Genomic DNA, 19,231 nt, shown 5'->3' with positions numbered 1-19,231 from the left:
GTTCCTCAGATGGAGGGACTGTTCGACCGAAGAAAGGTTGGCAAACTGGGCCTGTATTCTCAAGAGTTTTGAAAAATGAGAGATGATATCATTGATACCTACAAAATACTTAAGGAGATAGACAGGGTATCTGCAGGTGAGATATTTCACAGGTGGAGAGTCCAGAAACAGGGGTCACAATTTCAAATTGAAAAGCATGCCATTTCGGACCAGATGAGAAAACCTTTCACTAATAGGGTTGTGTACCTTTAGAATTCTCTATCTCAGAGGGCTCTGGAATTTTAGTTTCTCAGTATGTTTAAAGTAGAGACTGATAGATTGCTGATTACCAATGACATAAAGGGTTATGAGGATAGTGTGGGTAAAAGCCATTAACTTGTTTGATCTGACATGATCACATTGGATGGTGGAGCAGACTCTACAGGCTGCATGCCCTTAGATGGTTAGATGAGCTTCAGATTGGTTTCACAGGTCAGCACAACATCAAGAGCTGAAGGGCCTTTACCATGCTGTAATGTTCTATATTCGATGTTCTCTTCTTCCAATGACTGTTGGTGGAATTTAAATTCAGTCAATTATCTGGAATATTAAGCTAAGCTCACCACATTGGCTACCATCGTTGTTTAAATAAAATTCCATCTGATTCAAAAATGTCCTTCAGAAAAGGAAATCTGCTGGGTTTTTTTGTCTGATCCAGCCTACACATGGTTTGAGACCCAGAGCAATGTGGTTGACCCTTCTACCATCACCTGAAAAGCTACTCAGTTCAAGGGTAATCAGTGATGATAACAAATGTTAGGCTTTTAGTGATTCCCACATTCTCACATCCCATAAAAGAATAAAATTAAAGTCCACCTGAGTGAGTAGACAGGCTCCAGGTTTAATGTCCCAGCTGAAAGATGGCACTTCTGACAGGGCAGCATTCCCACTGCAATGACAGTACTGACCTTCATGTTTGTGCTCAAATCTCTGTCATGGAGCTTGAATTCATCACCTGATGAATCGCTATTATCTGTTATACACTATTGCACAAAGTTAAGCCTCAATCCATCAAGCCTAACTTTCTGATTCTTTGCTCATAATGTTGGTTCCTGCTTCTGGAATCATCATAGCACTATTCTTTCCCAGCCTAGCCCAGAAATTATTCTTCCCCTGCAAAATCTCCTCCCCTAACGGTGGTCAAATGTGAACTACTCACTGGAAAACAGGTAAGTAAAATTAGCTTCACAACACTTGGCTGGAAGATTGTCAATTCAAGCCCCAATTAAAGACCTAAACTCAAAATACAGCACATTACTTCAGGCAGCACTGAGAAAGTCCCGCAATATTGGAGGTGTTGAAATTTGAATGGGACATTAACTCAGTTTTCAATCAGCCTCTGATATGAACCTAAATGATCCAATGGCACTAATTTGAAGGACAGAGAACTTATTCCTGGTGTCCTAGCCCTCCACCAGCATTAATAAAACAGTTAAAATATTGCAGTTTATGAAGTCCTTCAAGACCTGAATTGTCTGCTGCATTTCCTATGACTCTGCACCCATGACTCCACTTTAAAAACATCCAATTGATTGTAAAGCATCGAGGGACATCCTGATGTCATGAAAAGCTTGACAGAAATAAATCCATTTCCTTTTTATTTTCAGTAAGAAATGCTAATGAGATCAATACACCTTTATCTGGATTGAATCATACCACACCAATGCCAGGTAATGACCACCTTCATAATGAAAGAATCCATAGCATCTCCCTTTCATCTTAAATGGTATTACAATTTCTGAATCAATACCTAGAGATTGCCACTGACCAGAAATTGAACTGAGTCAGCCATATTAATAAAATGGTTAGAGCTGAAAATGTGTTGCTGGAAAAGCGCAGCAGGTCAGGCAGCATCCAAGGAACAGGAGAATCGACGTTTCGGGCATCAGCCCTTCTTCAGGAATAAGGAAAGTGTGTCCAGCAGGTTAGGATAAAAGATATGGAGGACGGACTTGGAGGAGGGGCGTTGGGAATGCGATAGGTGGAGGGAGGTCAAGGTGAAGGTGATAGGATGGAGTGGGGTGGGGGTGGAGAGGTCAGGAAGAAGATTGTAGGTTAGGAAGGCGGTGCTGAGTTCGAGGGATTTGACTGAGACAAGGTGGGGGGAGGGGAAACTCTTTAAAATATTCACACCCTCCAGCAATGCATAGCCAGTGCAGTTTGTATTGTACACAAGATACACAGCAGCAACTCATCAAGGCTGCTTCAACAGCACCTACCAAATCTGCAATCTCGACCACTGAGAGGAACCAGGGCAGCAGACATATAGGGACACCAACACCTGCAAGCTACCCTCCAAGTCACACACCACCATGTCTTGGAACTTTATTGTCATTTCTTCTCTGTCATCGGAGATTCCAGATCACCCTCACTAATGCACTGTGGGTGCACCTATGCCCCAAGGGCAGCTCCCCACCTTCACCTTCTCAAGGGAAATTCGGAATGGCAGCCTGACATCCATGTAAGAATAAAGAAGGAGGAAAAGGCATGTGTGTAAATATGGGACAAGGAACAGTGTCAGTGACTTTTTAAAACTTCATTCACCGGATTAGGATGTCACAGGCCAGCATTTACTGCCTGTCCCAGAGGGCAGTTAAGAGTTAAACACATTGTTATGGGTCTGGAGTCACAGACTAAACAAGGATGGTAGCTTACTTCCTGGATGGCTGTTTTTAATAAACAGCAATGATAGCCTGGTCATCATTTGCCATTCTAATTACTTACCTAGCATGCTAAATTTGTGATTCAGACTCACAGACCAGTTACCTGCATTATTCTTTTATTCATTCACAAGATGAGGGAGTCATAGGTTAGGCCAGTATTTATTGCTCATAGGTCAGTTTTTAGAGCCAATCACATTGTTATGAGTCTGGAGTCACATGTAGGCCAGACTGGATCAAGATGGCAGATTTCCTTCCCCAATGGACATTCACGAACAGGATGGGTTTTTCCCCAATCGTCAAAGATTTCATCGTCATCATTACACACTTAATTCCATATTTTCATTTTATTGGATTCAATTTCCACCATCTGCCGTGGTGGGATTTAAAGCTGAGTGCCCAGAACATTAACTCAGTCTCTGGATTCTCCCACTGCAACTCCCAGGTCTATGCTACTCTCTCCCCACCCCCACCCTCCTCTAGCTTATCTCTCCATGCTTCAGGCTCACTGCCTTTATTCCTGATGAAGGGCTTTTGCCCGAAACGTCGATTTCGCTGCTCGTTGGATGCTGCCTGAACTGCTGTGCTCTTCCAGCACCACTAATCCAGTATTTGGTTTTCAGCATCTGCAGTCATTGTTTTTACCTTGTTGATTTTAACCCTACTGCGAATCCTCTTGCAAGGATGCCTGCCTTGAAGAAGTTTTCCTCCTCTCTCTACAAGAATCTCAGGGAGTCCCTCTCCCACTGCAACTCCCAGGTCTATGCTACTCTCTCCCCACCCCCACCCTCCTCTAGCTTATCTCTCCATGCTTCAGGCTCACTGCCTTTATTCCTGATGAAGGGCTTTTGCCCGAAACGTCGATTTCGCTGCTCTTTGGATGCTGCCTGAACTGCTGTGCTCTTCTAGCACCACTAATCCAGCCTCTGGATTAACAGTCCAGCGATAATACCACTATGCTATCACCTTTCCATTCATTATGCTTCAGAGTTCTGTAACCTGTCTCCATTGAAATAATATACTGCTTTTCTAGCATACCTGTTCACTTATAAGTTAATATTTTCCTCTGGTGTACTCTATCTACCAACTCACTTCACCAGTGAGCTGTTCCTGTGCGTCAAATTACTCTCTGCACAGGATAACGCTCAGCCAAACCAAAAGAGAAAAGGAAAATTAAACTGAAGAAAAAAAATGTTTTTAAAATTTATTTCCATCTCCAAATTGAGTTTCTTGGAGGAAAAGCGCAATTATATATTCCTACTGAGCATTCAGGAATATATGTTCAGTGGTTTTACATACCCAACCACTAGCATTTCTTAATAGGTCGAAGTAATCCCAACCACTGTAGTTTGTGTCCAACTCAAATTCGTTTATCTTCAGTTTTACCCATCCAAGGTAGTAGTCAATTCCAACTGTAAAACAGAAAGATTAAATCTCAAACAAAAACTGAAAATACTGTGTTAAAGTTTCATATATTATCAATATTATGATCTGAAGAAGAGGTAAATGGGTTTTTGCTTTTCAGTTCTGTGAAAGTGACTTCTTTTTAAGAATCAGAAATTCTTTCTTCAAACAGGCCAAACAGCATTTCCAAAAAATCATGTGAGTCAAGTTAAATGACCAGATAAGTTGTCCTGTAATCTAAATAACCTCTTACATCCAGATGGAGAGGCCAGCAGCCAGGGGCCAGGGGCCAGGGGCCAGAGGCTGGAGGCCGGAGGCCAGAGGCCATAGGGCAGAAGCAAGATCAGTTCAGAAGAAGTGATTCATAGAGTCATAGAATCATACAGCACAGAAACAAGCCCTTCAGTGCAACCAGCCTATGTCGAACATAATCCCAAACTAACCTAGTTGTACCTGCCTGCTCCTGGCCCATATCCCTCCAAACCTTTCCTATTTGTGTACTGATCCGAATATCTTCAGATGTGCTGATTTGCAGCTTCAAAGTGTTCAAAGTCGCTGGAAAAGCCCTGATTGTTTTCGTAGAATTCAGTGACAAAAGGCAGTGAGTTAGCTTTTGTCTGTGTATAGGCAAAAGTGAGGACTGAAGGTGCTGGAAATCAGAGTCAAGATTAGAGTGGTGCTGGAAAAGCACCGCAGGTCAGGCAGCATCCGAGGAGCAGGAAAATAGATATTTCGGGCGGGACACCTTCGTCAGGAATGAGGCTGGAAACCTTGGGGGTGGAGAGATAAATGGGAGGGGGGAGGTGCTGGGGAGAAGGTAGCTAAGAGTGCAATAGGTGGATGGAGGTGGAGATGAAGGTGATAGTTCAGAGAGGAGGATGGAGTGGATCGGTGGGAAGGAAGATTGGCAGGTAGGACAGGTCATGAGGATGGTGCTGAGCTGGCAGGTTGGAACTGGGGTAAGGTGGGGGAAGGGGAAATGAGGAAACTGGTGAAGTCCACATTGATGCCCTGGGGTTGAAGTGTTCTGAGGCGGAAGATGAGGTGTTCTTCCTCTTGGCATCGGGCGGTGAGGGAGTGGCAGTGGAGGAGGCCCAGGATCTGCATATCCTCGGTAGAGTGGGAGGGGGAGTTGAAATGTTCGGCCATGGGGTGGTGGGGTTGATTGATGCAGGTGTCCCCTATCAGCCACCTTCATCAGTTTCCTGATGAAGGGCTTTTGCCTGAAATGTCGATTTTCCTGCTCCTTGGATGCTGCCTGACCTACTGTGCTTTTCCAGCACCACTCTAATCTTGACTTCTGTCCATGTATCTCAAGGACGGTTGGAGAGACTCTAACAAATGTGCAAAATACCGCAGAAGGGAACAGACTGACCTCAGCAGTCCAGTAAGAAATTAAAGACTGAAGATAGACGTGATGCTTCATTGGGTTTGAGTGCTGCAATGGATATTGCTGAGAAAAATGGTTGAATATTCCTTTTTGCTGGTTATGATATGATCTTTCCAAATTGTTTTAGCTTTAATTTTTCTCCTTCTTCTGTGTAATCAAGTTATGTTGCTTTGTTAAAATTAGATTGGCGAGGGAGATCAAGATGGCGGCGATCTGAGAAAGTCACACTGCAGAGCTTTGCATCGCAGCAGGAGCAAGACGGTGCTTTAACCCGCCCAACCCAGGTCATCAGGATTTCTTGGGGCGTTGGAAAGATTGTGGAGCCCCAAGAATCATTTAAAAATTGACTTACCTGTATTTTCAGCTGTCCAGAAATGCCTAAAAAGGGAGGAGGAGCGTCCGAGGCCAGGTCTGCAGCTCAGTTGCAGCAGCCTCGGAGCCGATTACTCTCCAGGACCTGGTGACCCGGTTCTCAAAATCTCGCGAGATGTTGGGGAAACAGATTAAAGAGAAGTTGGCTCCAGTCTCTCTCATGCTGCAGAAGCTAGGAGACCTGGAGAAGAGGACAGATGAGTTGGAGCACAGGGTCACAGTGGTGGAAGCTGATGCCAGTTCATTCAAGGGTGAGATCCAAGCCCTGAAGACGCAGGTTCATAATTTGCGTGACCAAGTGGATGATCTTGAAAACAGGGGCAGGAGAAAAACCATTCAGGTCATCGGTCTGCCTGAGGGTAAGGAAGGTGAGTGGCCTGCGGAATTTGTTGAAGATTGGCTTCTGAAATTCCTTGACTTGGAGACTGGCATGAGAGGATTAAAGATAGAGAGGGCTCATCAGGTGGCAGCACAGAGGCCGGGTCTGGGTCAACGCCCTCGTCCTTTCCTGGTGCAGTTCCATCATTACCGGGATAAGGAGAGAGTCATGGAGGCTTCCAGACTCCAGGGGAAGGATCCAAATGCCCTAATTTATGAGGGGTCTAAGATCATGCTTTTTCAGGACTTTTCAGCAGCGGTGATCCAGAAACGAAAATCGTATGATGGCGTCAAGAGAAGCCTGAAGGAGTTTGGGATTCAGTACTCCCTGAGATATCCAGCAGTGCTTCGGATCACCTTAGATGGATCCATGCATCTCTTTGACACATCGGAGAAGGCAAGAGACTTTGTGGACAAACTAACATAATTTAAACGATTGTAGTATGTATAAATATTGTTGCTTGGATATGCATTTGGTTCAAACTATGTCTGGCGCTGGTTAAGATGTACATTTTAAGTTTCTAAGTTAGGTCATACCAAAGGATGGGTGAGGCAGCTTCAGAGTGGAAAGGCGCCCGGTCCTGATGGACTTCCCAGTGAATTCGATAAGGAATTTATAAGTATACTGTCACGCCGATGCTGAATATGTTTAATGATTCATACAGTCATGATTGTCTCCCACCATCTTTGAGAGAGACCAATATTTCACTTATCCTTAAAAAAGGGAAGGATCCAGAAGACTGTGTTTCATACACGCCCATCTCGCTCTTAAATGTGGACTTTAAGATCCTCTCGAAGGCTCTTGCGTTAAGGCTGGAGACTGTGTTACCCTCTATTATTAAAGAGGATCAGACGAGCTTCATAAAGGGTCGCAGATCCTCCAATAATGTTAGGAGGCTGCTTAACGTAATTCAAACATGCCAACAGCAGTCACTACAGGGACTGGTGATTTCTTTAGATGCAGAGAAGGCATTTGACCGAGTTGAGTGGCCGTACCTTTTCTATACCCTAGACTGGCTTGGTCTGGGCGAAGTTTTCATAAGGTGGGTAAAGGTTCTCTACAGTGTACCTCTCACTGCAGTCATTACCAACGGGCCGCGATCAAGCAATTTTAATATTTCTAGGGGCAGCTGGCAGGGCTGTCCCCTTTCACCATTACTTTTTACGTTGGTGATTGAACTGATGGCGGAGGCCATTCGTGGGGATCTCAATATATCAGCTCCAGAAGTGGGGTCAAAATTACATAAGATCTCACTGTAAGCAGACGATGTTCTAATTTTCTTGACAAATCCAGCACTTTCAGTGCCTTGCCTGATACAATGCATTCACGTGTTTGGTGCTTTTTCAGGGTATAAGATTAATTTTGCTAAATCAAAGACTATGCCTATGGGTGGTCTTACAAAAGAGTTGGCCTTTGAGAGTGACTATAGATTCCCATTTAGGTGCTCACAAGGGGGATTTTGTGTATTTGGGCACATTCATTACTCCAGTTCTAGATTGGCTGTTCAAAGCCAATTTTACTCAATTGTTTGAAAAAATTAAACAAGATCTCCAAGATGCCAGGCACTTCCAGTCTCATGGTTGGGTCGGATAGCACTTATTAAGATGAATATTCTCCCTCGTTTGCTATACCCTATACGGATGCTCCCCCTGATTTTCAATAAACAAACACTCGGGAGACTGAACAGTTGGTTCAGCTCCTTTATCTGGCACCGTAAATGGCCCCTCATTAAATGAGCCAAACTGCAGTTGCCTCACAGATTGGGGGGAGTAGACCTTCCAGACATTAAAAATTACCAATTAAGCTCGCTTTTGACCTACGTAAGTGATTGGGTTTGTGGGGACCCTCTTTCAATATGACTAGACATCAAAGTCTCCCAGGCAAGGTGCCCCCTTACCAGTTTGCTGTTTTTGGACAAGGTGAGGACAGTTAGGGAATATTGCCATAACCCAATAGTCATCAATACTGTTAAAGCATGGAGGGCAATTCGGCAGAGGGAAGGTAATATTAGCAAAACATCTTTGTTTACACCTTTAATTGGGGTATGCTGGGTTTTCAACCAGGTATGATAGATTCAGGATTTAAACGTTGGGCACCTCGGGGTATATCTTCCATGGGTGATTTATTTGAGGGAGATGTAATGATGTCCTTCGATCAGTTAGTACGGAAGTACAAGTTACCTAATAGAGATCTCTTTCGTTTTTTTCAAGTTAGGGATTTTATTCAAAAAAAGACCATACTTTTGACTGGTCCCTACAAATCTGACATAGAAAGAGGGGTACTAAGGGCTAAGAGTACACTCTGTGTCAGTACTTTATATCACCAATTGGGGGGTGCCAACCTCAGATGAGTCTGATCGACTCTGCAAGATGTGGGAAAGAGAGCTGTGTGTTGAAGTTTCTTCGGAGGCATGGGAGGATATTTGGGAGAATGCAAGGAAGATATCAATTTGCAATAGGACCCATGCTTTACAGTTGAAGATTCTCTGCAGGGTCCACTTAGCCCCAGACCGTTTGTCAAAATTTAAACCAGGGGTATCTTCAGCATGTCCCAAGTGCAAGGTGTGCCCGGGCAGTCTTACCCATTGTCTTTGGTCTTGTGACAGGCTTCAAACATATTGGAGCCCTGTGGTGGGTGCAATGGAGAGGATTTTAGGTGTAGGAGTGGAGAAGGACCCTATTTCGCTCCTTTTGGGCCTACCCATTGTATTTCCTGCAGACGCGCATAAGAAAAAACTTTTCAATATTCTTACATTCTGTGCAAGGAAGAATATCTTACTAGGTTGGATATCTGAAAACCCCCCAGGCCTGTTGGGTTGGCGGAAGATTGTTATGGAGCATATTCCCCCGGATTTTCTCACAAATATGGTACACCACAAAACTGAGAATTTTTACAAGACATGGCAACCCTTTTTGAAATACCTGGACACAGATTTATCTGCCACACTAACAAAGGCTTTTATATAGCTGTAATGATTATGTTTCATGAGACCAATATCCAGGGAGGAGAAACTGTGAATGTATGAGTATTTTGTTTGGCTGGGCTGAGTTATTACTATTTATTGGTTTGTTGTTAGGTATTTATTTAAATTAAATAGCTAGTTTAGCTAGTTAAATAGCTAGTTTAGGTTTTTTAAAAATTTTATACTTCTCTATATATGTTTATGCATTCGTATAAGGAGTGGGTTGGGGAATTTTTTTTATTATTTGAGTTTAGTTTTGTACTATTTTTGTACTGTTTTGAATTGCATTCTCTTGTATTTGTTGTAATATTTAAAAATCTATTTTTTCTTAATAAAAGAAAATTATTTTTAAAATTAAATTGGCAACTTTTTGTGAAAATGTTCAGTGACTGACCATCATGGGACCAAATTGCAAAAATAAAATTTGTGATCTGCCAAGTCAGACCTCACTCAGGAAACTGACTTGTCAAGTGGTATCATCAGCTGAGAGAATGAAAATCTAGTCTGAAAGCATCAGCAGCGAGAGAAAAAACAGAGTTACAGGTCCATGTCCTTTCATTAGAGTTGGCAAAGGTAGAAAGGTCGTATGTTTTAATCAAGTAGAAGACTAAAGGGTGGGATAGGTCTGACAGAGAGTGAAAAACAGGAGAAAATAAACAGCAAGGCCAAAGGAAACAGCAATGGGTCAAGCAAAGTGATAAAAGATGTGACTAAAAGAGGTGTGAATGGCAGAATGATGCAAAGCTGCCATCTGAAATTGAAAAGAAACAAAAATTAAAGCCCAACCTACCAAATGAAAAGAAACAAAATGGAGGAAATACATTATGGTTTGGAATTGATGAACTCAATATTGAGTCCACAAGAGTATAAATTATCAGTTCTATTTTTCTTTCCTATTGAGGTTAAAGGTTTGGAAAGGAGATATCATAACAATTTTATGTTCCATCAAATAGTGCAGTTTCAACACGATACAAGATAAACAGACCTAAAACATTTGAGTAAAAATAAACTTTGGTGAATGACAACATCCGTTCAGAAGCTAGTTCACATGGATCGGGTTCATTGGATTGTGGAGGCTGAGTTACAATCAAAGAATATGCAGAAGAAAGCCATTCATTGTACGTCTACAGATTGATTGAAATTTCCATTCCTGATCTCTGTCAAGTGACTAATACCAAAAAACTTGCCTACCATGACCTCCTCATATAAATAGATTTGATGCTCTGACTCTTGAATGAATTATCAACGCTCACTGTTAAAGCTCACTTAGGATGGTCACTTGGTAAATTATCACAGTTCAAACAGGACCATAAGATAAACTCACTGACCATATACTTACAATATGGAGCTATGCTTGAAGGGAGCAGAGGTCAGAGAGATAACACCATATCCACACAAAGGATTCAACATTGATATTCTAATACAAGCTCCTTGTAAGTATGTTTCCTCACTGATGTTGTAGGAGTGACAAATTTCTTACTGTCTAAGCTTAATATCTTTCCAGCAATTGGGACCTGTATACACTGCACTACGGCAAGTCACCATTATTTATCCAATGCCTCCCTGCCTCAGAACATGGACCAACAAAAGTGACAAGAGATGAAACAATGAGGAAATGCAATTTGCTCAAACTTTCATTAAACTTCACATCGTCCCTTCATTGATGCTGGGCCAAAGTTCATGAATTCTCTAACATAACAGCATTAAGGCGAGGGACATGAATTCATAGAACGGGGATGGTTGGTGGTTGGTGGTTGGTATTGATAGTAGATAGCATGCCTCACACAGAATCCAGAAAAGAGATATCCTGCAGCAATGATATGCTGCGGGTGGACTAGATTTGTACAGAGTTGGGCTTCCACATTACAGTGAGGTTAACACTCACCCTCTTGAGATGTCAGCAACATCAGAGCTCTGGGATGAACACTGCCAGTGCTGTAACCAATCCCAGGCTGAAAAAAGACCTATTGGAATCTCAGATCTAGGTAAGTGTTTGAAAGGGAGAGTTTAGCCACATCAGGGTGGGAAGGACAGGGTGCAGGTGCATTTAAAAGTCCAGGTGGGGAGGATGAAGGTGGATTACTATCTTCTGGTGATTGCTCACATTGTGAAAAGGGCACCCTCAAAAACAGAATTCTCTTTCCTTTCCAACGTTGGAAAAACATTTTTTTATAAATACAGGGCTGCCAGCTCACGCCCATCCAATCATATTATGGCATTGACAATGTAATGCTAGGGTCAATTGTACTTTAAGCAAGTTCAATTGATGCTCAGTTCTTTATTTACTTATGGTGGGGAGGCTGCCAATTTTGGTAACCCCCACCCTACATTATGGGGCTGGGTTTGGGTGAGAATGGGAAAATGATGGGCTGGGCACCAACTCTATTTTAACTATCTCCTCTGCAAAAGAGGCACCTGGCAGTGGTATATACTATTCATTCAGTTTCTAGGACATCAGTCTTTCAGGACAGGATGTCCAACCAAAGTCTAAAGGAACGAAAGAACAGCAGGGACAACCTGACTTTTCTAACATTGCTCAAGGCCAGAGGGAATATTTTTTAAAGTCATTATGTGGAAAATTTCAGCAATATCCCAGGGATTTTGTAATCTTCCTTGTTAAGCAGAGAAAAATCTGAGTAATTAAAATTGATGGCTTCACCAATAGTTATGAAATAGATTCTTTCTGAGCTTGTGGAGACCATAAGCCAATACAATTGTTGATAAATAGGATTGGATGTGATGTCTTGGGTTCTTATTCATAGTACCACTTGGTTCAGAGCTAGATAACAATAATTTCAACTCGTGTTTGACTATATTTATTTTGGCAAACAAAAAGAGGTGATGGAACCAGGCACGTTAGCAACACTTGAGGCATATCGCAATAAACACAAATGGATGCAAATAGAGAGATAGAAACTGTGCATGGGCAATAAGTAATAGGTTTAAATAAGGATTAGGAATCAGCGCAGGCTTGGTGGGCCAAAGGGCTTGTTCCTCTCCTGTATTGAATTGAATTGAATTGAATTGAGTAAAACAACGATGTACCCTCTGCTGAGCACTGGAGTTTACACCTTGCACTCTTAACCTTTGCAGTTAACACCTTTTTTCCCAAACTTGTACTTGTCAACTTCAGAGGTAATACAGCTGTAAAATGAAACACTTTCCCATATAAAATATTTAACATCGAGCAAGCAAATTCAGGTATATATCTGGATAGATGCAGAGTAAATCTCACTCTAATCTAATCAATGTACCTCAACTCCAACCTCAGAGCTACATTCAGTGACAATGTTTGCACTGACCACAGCAGCCTCTGTGAGTGGATGCCAATTAAATGCCAGACTGGAGGCAGCATTGTGCTGTAAACCTGTGCTTGCTCAGATGTAAAGCAACATAAAAAACTGAAAGAAAAATTCTACATACTGTAAGAAAAAGCTTATCTCACAGCAGATTTTACAATCAGTTTAGGCAGAATTCACATCGAGAATCAACAAGTGAAAGGATCACCCTGGGGAACTTTAGGAATCCTATTTTTAACCATCTGCATCTTAACCTTGTGCTTGCAAATCAGGAAAGCATTTCCAATAAAAGAATAAAGTATGATGTTGAACATGAACACAGGCCCTTTGTTTTATTTTCTTTTGCTGTGACACGCACCTTGACTCTGAAATCGGACACATTTGCTGAAGCTCCCATTTGCACAACACAGTTCTAGTTCCAATCCCTGGCAGTGAGAGTTCAATTCACAGTCCTCGGGGAATAGTTCTTGCTCTGTTTCTCCACTGTAGTTCCGGAAGATGCTGATAGGGAAGTGATTTATACAATTCCCTGAGTTCACTGAGAAAATACTGGCATTCTGTAGGGCTGTAAAAGAAATGGAAAAATGCATGTTATGTACCTGAGCAAAAATAAATACTTGCCTTGGAATATTGGTTTTCTTGGAGCACTTCCAAAATTTAGGAGCAGAAACAGGTGTTTTTTTTTATTGTTAGAGGTTGTGCGATACAATACCAGAGTCAGAAACATTCCAACATGAAATTGATGGGCTGAATGGCTTCCTCGTTAAGACTCTAAGCCAATGTTTAGGAATAACTTCAGTAGGCGTTTGAAGGAAGTGGAAATAAAGAATTTATTTCTTCTTGGAAAATTACGTATCGGATTTGGATTCTGGTGCATTGTTCATAAATATTATAAGGGACTGGATGGGAAAAATAGACTATTTTTGTCATGTCATTTCTTTATATTTAGGTGCATAGAGATTTTATCTCTTGCTCATCTCCCCTCAGTTATATCACTGAATCAAGTATATTTGGGTTGCAAGTAACCCACTATTACATATACATGCTTTAGGACTCCAAATTTCACAATATATCACCTTGAAATAGTGTAAAGTCTGTTTACTAAGGTTCACCAAAATACATAGGCCAAGAGCTAATACCCTCTCATATAATTTTACAGCACAGGTTCAACATCACATTTGCATTGGTTCCTAATGAAAGTTAATATAGAACATAGAACATCACAGGCTCTTCGACTCTCGATGGTGCAATGACCTGTGAAACCAAGATGAAGCCCATCTAACCTGCACAAACCCATTATTCTCCAAATGTTTATCCAATGACCATTTAAACGCCCTTAAAGTTGGCAAGTCTACCATTGTTGCAGGCAGGGCATTCCACACCCTTACTAATCTCTGAATAAAGAACCTAAATCTGACATCTGTCTAATATCTACCACCCCTTAATTTAAAGCTATGTCCCTTCATGCTAGCCATCACCATCTGAGGAAAAAGGCTCTCACTGTCCACATTATCTAGTCCTGTGGTCATTTTGTATGTGTCTATTAAGTCACCTCTCAACCTTCTCCTCTCTAATGAAAACAGCCTCAACTCCCTCAGCCTTTCCTCATAAGATATTCCCTCCATACCAGGCAACATCCCGGTAAATCTCCTCTGCACCCTTTCCAATGTTTCCACATCCTTCTAATAATGCAAGGACCAGCACTGTACACAATACTCCAAGTGCGGCTGCATCAGAGATTTGTACAGCTGCAACATGATGTCATGGATCCGAAACTCAATCCTTCCACAAATAAAAGCTAACCCACTGTATGCCTTCTTAACAACCCTATCAACTCTCAGGGATCGATGTACATGGAGACTGAGATCTCTCTGCTCATCAACACTACCAAGAATCTTACCATGAGACCAGTACTCTTTATTCATGTTACTCCTTCCAAAGTGAAACACTTCACACTTTTCTGCATTAAACTCCATTTGGCACCTCTCACCCCAGATCTCTAGTTTGCCATGGTCTCTCTGTAACCTACAACATGAGTACAGTGAAAAGTTTACAAGTTGTCACTTATGGCACCATCTGAGGTACAAAGATACCTGGGTACAGATTCTTGAGTATCTACTGACAATTATCTTAAATTTCTATCTTCTGTTGTTGTGATTCTGTTCGCTGAGCTGGGAATTTGTGTTGCAGACGTTTCGTCCCCTGTCTAGGTGACATCCTCAGTGCTTGGGAGCCTCCTGTGAAGCACTTCTGTGATCTTTCCTCCGCCATTTATAGTGGTTTGAATCTGCCGCTTCCGGTTGTCAGTTCCAGCTGTCTGCTGCAGTGGCCGGTATATTGGGTCCAGGTCGATGTGTTTGTTGATTGAATCAGTGGATGAGTGCCATGCCTCTAGGAATTCCCTGGCTGTTCTCTGTTTGGCTTGTCCTATAATCGTAGTGTTGTCCCAGTCAAACTCATGTTGCTTGTCATCTGTGTGTGTGGCTACTAAGTATAGCTGGTCGTTTGGATTGTGGAATGAGGACATGCCACAACCCAAAGGACTAGCCACTTTACCATACATCAAGAACATTTCTGAACTGACAGCTAGACTACTACGACCACTAGGACTCATAACAGCACACAAACCAACAGCCACTCTCACACAGCAACTCACCAGGACGAAGGACCCGATACCCAACATGAGCAAAACCAACGTAGTATACAAAATCCCATGCAAGGACTACACAAAACACTACATAGGACAAACAGGAAGACAGCTAATGATCCGCATCCGTGAACACCAACTAGCTACGAAACGACATGACCAGCTATCCTTAGCAGCCACACACGCAGATGACAAGCAACATGAGTTTGACTGGGACAACACCACTATTATAGGACAAGCCAAACAGAGAACAGTCAGGGAATTCCTAGAGGCATGGCACTCATCCACAGATTCAATCAATAAGCACATCGATCTGGACACAATATACCGGCTACTGCAGCGGACAGCTGGAACTGACAACCGGAAGCGGCAGATTCAAACCACTATAAATCCCGGAGGAAACATCACAGAAGCGCTTCACAGGAGGGTCCCAAGCACTGAGGATGTCACCTAGACAGGGGACGAAATGTCTGCAACACAAATTCCCAGCTCGGCTAACAGAACCTCAACAACGAGCACCTGAGCAACAAATCTTCACACAAACTTTGATTTCTAACTTCTGCTTACTGACCCAGGACAAATAATTCTCCTCTTCCAAATAGGGCCAACACATATTCAACATAATTAAGAGAGCTGTTGTTTGACAACTTATCCAAAAGACAGCACTTTGGACAGTGCAGCACTCCCTCAGAACACCAGCCTTGACTTTTGTGCTCAGAACCTGCCGTGTCACTTGAACTGACAACCTCCCAGACTTAAAAACAAAAGCTCTACTGACTGAATCTCAGTCAGCATGTAAGCAGCCACAAATCTATTGGGTTTCCAATCTTTTCTGACATATGGCATCCCAGTTGTCCATTTCAGACTGAATGAACCCCTGTGATAGCTCATGGAGGCCTGCCTTCTTGTCTTAAGCAAGCTGGTAGTGGGATGTCCCTCAAGATATGTTTTATCAATTATTTCTCCCTCTTTCTCTAATGGAGAGATATCTATGGCCCCTTTGTGGATTATTGCTTGATTGACAACTTATTTTGTGTTGCTCGGACACACTTCAAACAACTTTAGACAACTTTGGATCACAAGAAAATGAATTATGTTGAAACTCAGTGCAAACAGAACAGGAAAGCAGAATCAAGACTTGTCACATGGTAGGTTGAGGCCACGATTGAGCCAGAGATGTCAGGGGCAGGAAAGGTAGCATGACATCCCCATTCCTATACTCAATAAACTGTTCAATGAACGCAAGTATGCCAATTGCCTTCTGCATTAATCTGTCCACCTCAATCATCAAATGGGCAGTGAATTACAGGCTTTTCCTTATGTTCCATCGAATCCCCGATCAGTTACCTTAAATCTATGCCCTTTGGTAACTGACCTCCTTGCTCGGAGAAACAGGTCTTCCTTGTCCACTCTATCTAAGCCTCTCATTATTTTCTTCACCTCAATTAAACCACCCCTCAGCCTCATATGTTTGAAGGAAAACCATCCCAGCCTATCCAATCTTTTCTCATAACTGAAATATTCAAGCCATGGTAACATTTCTGGAAATTTAATACCAAAGAGAATATTGATCTGAGCGCATTGTCAAGGCTTAATGAGACAACAGCAAACATACCTTCTTAGACAGAGATAAAGCATTAATTAACAAAGAAAGAACAAAGAACATTACAGCACAGGAACAGGCCCTTCGGCCCTCCAGGCCTTCACCCATCCAGATCCTCTGTCTAAACCTGCCGCCTATTTTCTAAGGATCTGTATCCCTCTGCTCCCTTCCCATTCATGTATCTGTCTAGATACATCTTAAATGGCACTACCCTTCCTGCCCCTGACACCTCTGCTGCCAATGCATTCCAGGCACCCACCATCCTCTGCATAAAGAATCTTCCATGTATATCTCCCCTAAACATTTCCTCTCTCACTTTGAACTCGTGACCCATAGTAATTGAGTCCTCAACTCTGGGAAAACGTTTCTTGCTCTCCATCCTGTCTACACCTCTCATGATTTTGTAGGCCTCAATCAGATCCCCCCCTCAAGCTCCATCTTTCCAATGAAAATAATACTAATCTAATCAACCTCTCCTCATAGCTAGCACCCTCCTTTCCAGGCAACATTCTGGTGTATCTTCTCTGGAAACTCTCCAGAACGTCCACATCCTTTTGGTAATGCGGTGACCAGAACTGTACGCAGTATTCCAAATGTGGCCGAGGCAATGTCTTTCACAATTGTAATATGACCTCCCAACTCTTGTACTCAACACCCTGTCCGATGAAGAAAAGCATTCAAGTGAAATATGAGTTGGTGTATAAAGAACAACCTTGAATATGTTCTTTTTGGACCATTGGCCATATCACAACACAAAACCATCCGATCACCCAGGTGGATGCAAAAGTACTCATGGACCCATTTTGGAAAGGAGCAGGGGTGTTCCTTATCCCTTAATCAGCATTGTTTATAAATTCTCATTATCATATTGCAATAATGACTGAAGTTCAAAATTACTGAATTGGATGCAAAGCAATTTGGAATATAGTAAAGTTGTGAAAGACACAAGAGAAATACTAGATTAAAAACCGAAAGAACTGCAGATGCTGTAAATCAGAAACAAAAGCAGAAGTTGCTGGAAGAGCTCAGCCAGTCCGACAGCATCTGTGAAGGTAAATCAGAGTTAACGTCTCAGGTCTGAGATCAGAGTTAACATTTCGGGTCCAGTGACCCTTCCTCCGAGAAAGGGTCACTGGACCCGAAATATTAACTCTGACTGCACCTCACGAATGCTGCCGGAACCGCTGAGCTTTTCCAGCAATGTCCGTTTTTGTTTCAGGAATACTCGTGCACCTTTCTTTCCAGGACCACGTGAGTAATTCTTGGCTAGACTGTACATTCCACTGCAAGAAACCACATGATTTTGCCAAAGTATTCTATTCAGATTTCTTGATTAGACATCTCTTGAACAATTAATAGATTTACATGGGCATCAACTCTTTGCCATCTGTATTTTCAATTTGTGCCACACCACAAACTTTTTGCTGTTTTAACTCTCCATACCACAAAGGCAGCACTTTGTGCAAGAGTACCTGTTTCCATGGTAACAGTGGCTGTTATATCTGTCATCATCTCTGACTGTCCAGTTGTCTGAGTTGGAAGAACTGTTGTGGTTGCCCTCCTCTGTTCTGGTCGGTTTACTGACCCCGTGTAACTGGGAGCATCAACTGAGTTACTTTTTTCCCACAGAGAACCTGTTGATTGAGTCTCCATCGATTTTCCAAACAGAGCTGTTGAACACTCAACTGAAATATTTTCCAAATCTGGTGCACACCAGATGCTTTCAGTGGTCATGCTGCTTGCATTTGATTTCCGTGCTTCATTTATCAGATGACTGCTGTCTATGCTGTGGCCTTGTATTCCTGATGTGTTCCCCATTTGCCGGATGCCATCTGCAGGAGAACAAGTCCAGGAAAAGGAACAGCATTAGTGTCTCTACGTGATATAGGGAGCCTAAAGTCAGGTAAGTATTTGACCCGATCTGGTAGGCTGAGTGTCCATTTTTTATTAATAACTGAAAGAACTGAGGATGCTGTAAATCAGAAGCAAAAGCAGAAGTTGTTGGACAGCATCTGTGAAGGCAAATCAGAGTTAATGTTTCAGGTCTGGTGACCATTCTGAGGAAAAATCAATCGACCTGAAACATTAACTCTGATTTCTCTTCACAGTTGATGCCAGAGATGCTGAGCTTTTCCAGCAACTTCTGTCTTTGTTTCCATTCGTTTTTAACTCAATAATAAAGATGAACTTATTGGAGCTGGGCTTCATTGGACCACATGCACAGATGCATGGAAGAAAAGACACACACACACGCAATAACATACAGACACACTCACACGCACACACCTACATACGTAGATATAAACACACATCACAGCAGACATACACTGATACAGGCGGAAGCAGAGTGAGACACAGCCATACACACACACATAGACAGGTGCAGCTGCACACACAGTCGGACAGACATACATTGCTACATACAGAGACAGAGAATACACATTCATGGACACAACAAACGAAGAGTTAGAGGAAT

The 19,231-nt window shown here is 42.4% G+C and overlaps 1 protein-coding gene across 1 annotated transcript in view; it reads right to left on the bottom strand.

Annotated features, from left to right (window-relative positions):
- The window catches only part of LOC140485870 (uncharacterized), a 73,664-nt gene that overhangs the window by 39,743 nt on the left and 14,690 nt on the right, over window positions 1-19,231 (bottom strand). The window contains exons 5-7 of the mRNA XM_072584322.1: window positions 18,228-18,587; window positions 12,864-13,070; window positions 3,999-4,111 (exon numbers count right to left, since the gene is read on the bottom strand). Of these exons, the coding sequence (XP_072440423.1) occupies window positions 3,999-4,111; window positions 12,864-13,070; window positions 18,228-18,587 (680 nt within the window). The remainder of the gene's footprint in view (window positions 1-3,998; window positions 4,112-12,863; window positions 13,071-18,227; window positions 18,588-19,231) is intronic.

The sequence above is a fragment of the Chiloscyllium punctatum genome, chromosome 15, assembly GCF_047496795.1.
Source record: "Chiloscyllium punctatum isolate Juve2018m chromosome 15, sChiPun1.3, whole genome shotgun sequence".
NCBI lineage: Eukaryota > Metazoa > Chordata > Chondrichthyes > Orectolobiformes > Hemiscylliidae > Chiloscyllium > Chiloscyllium punctatum.
The sequence above is the reverse complement of the archived record's forward strand: the minus strand, read 5'-3'. Positions and strand labels throughout refer to the sequence as shown.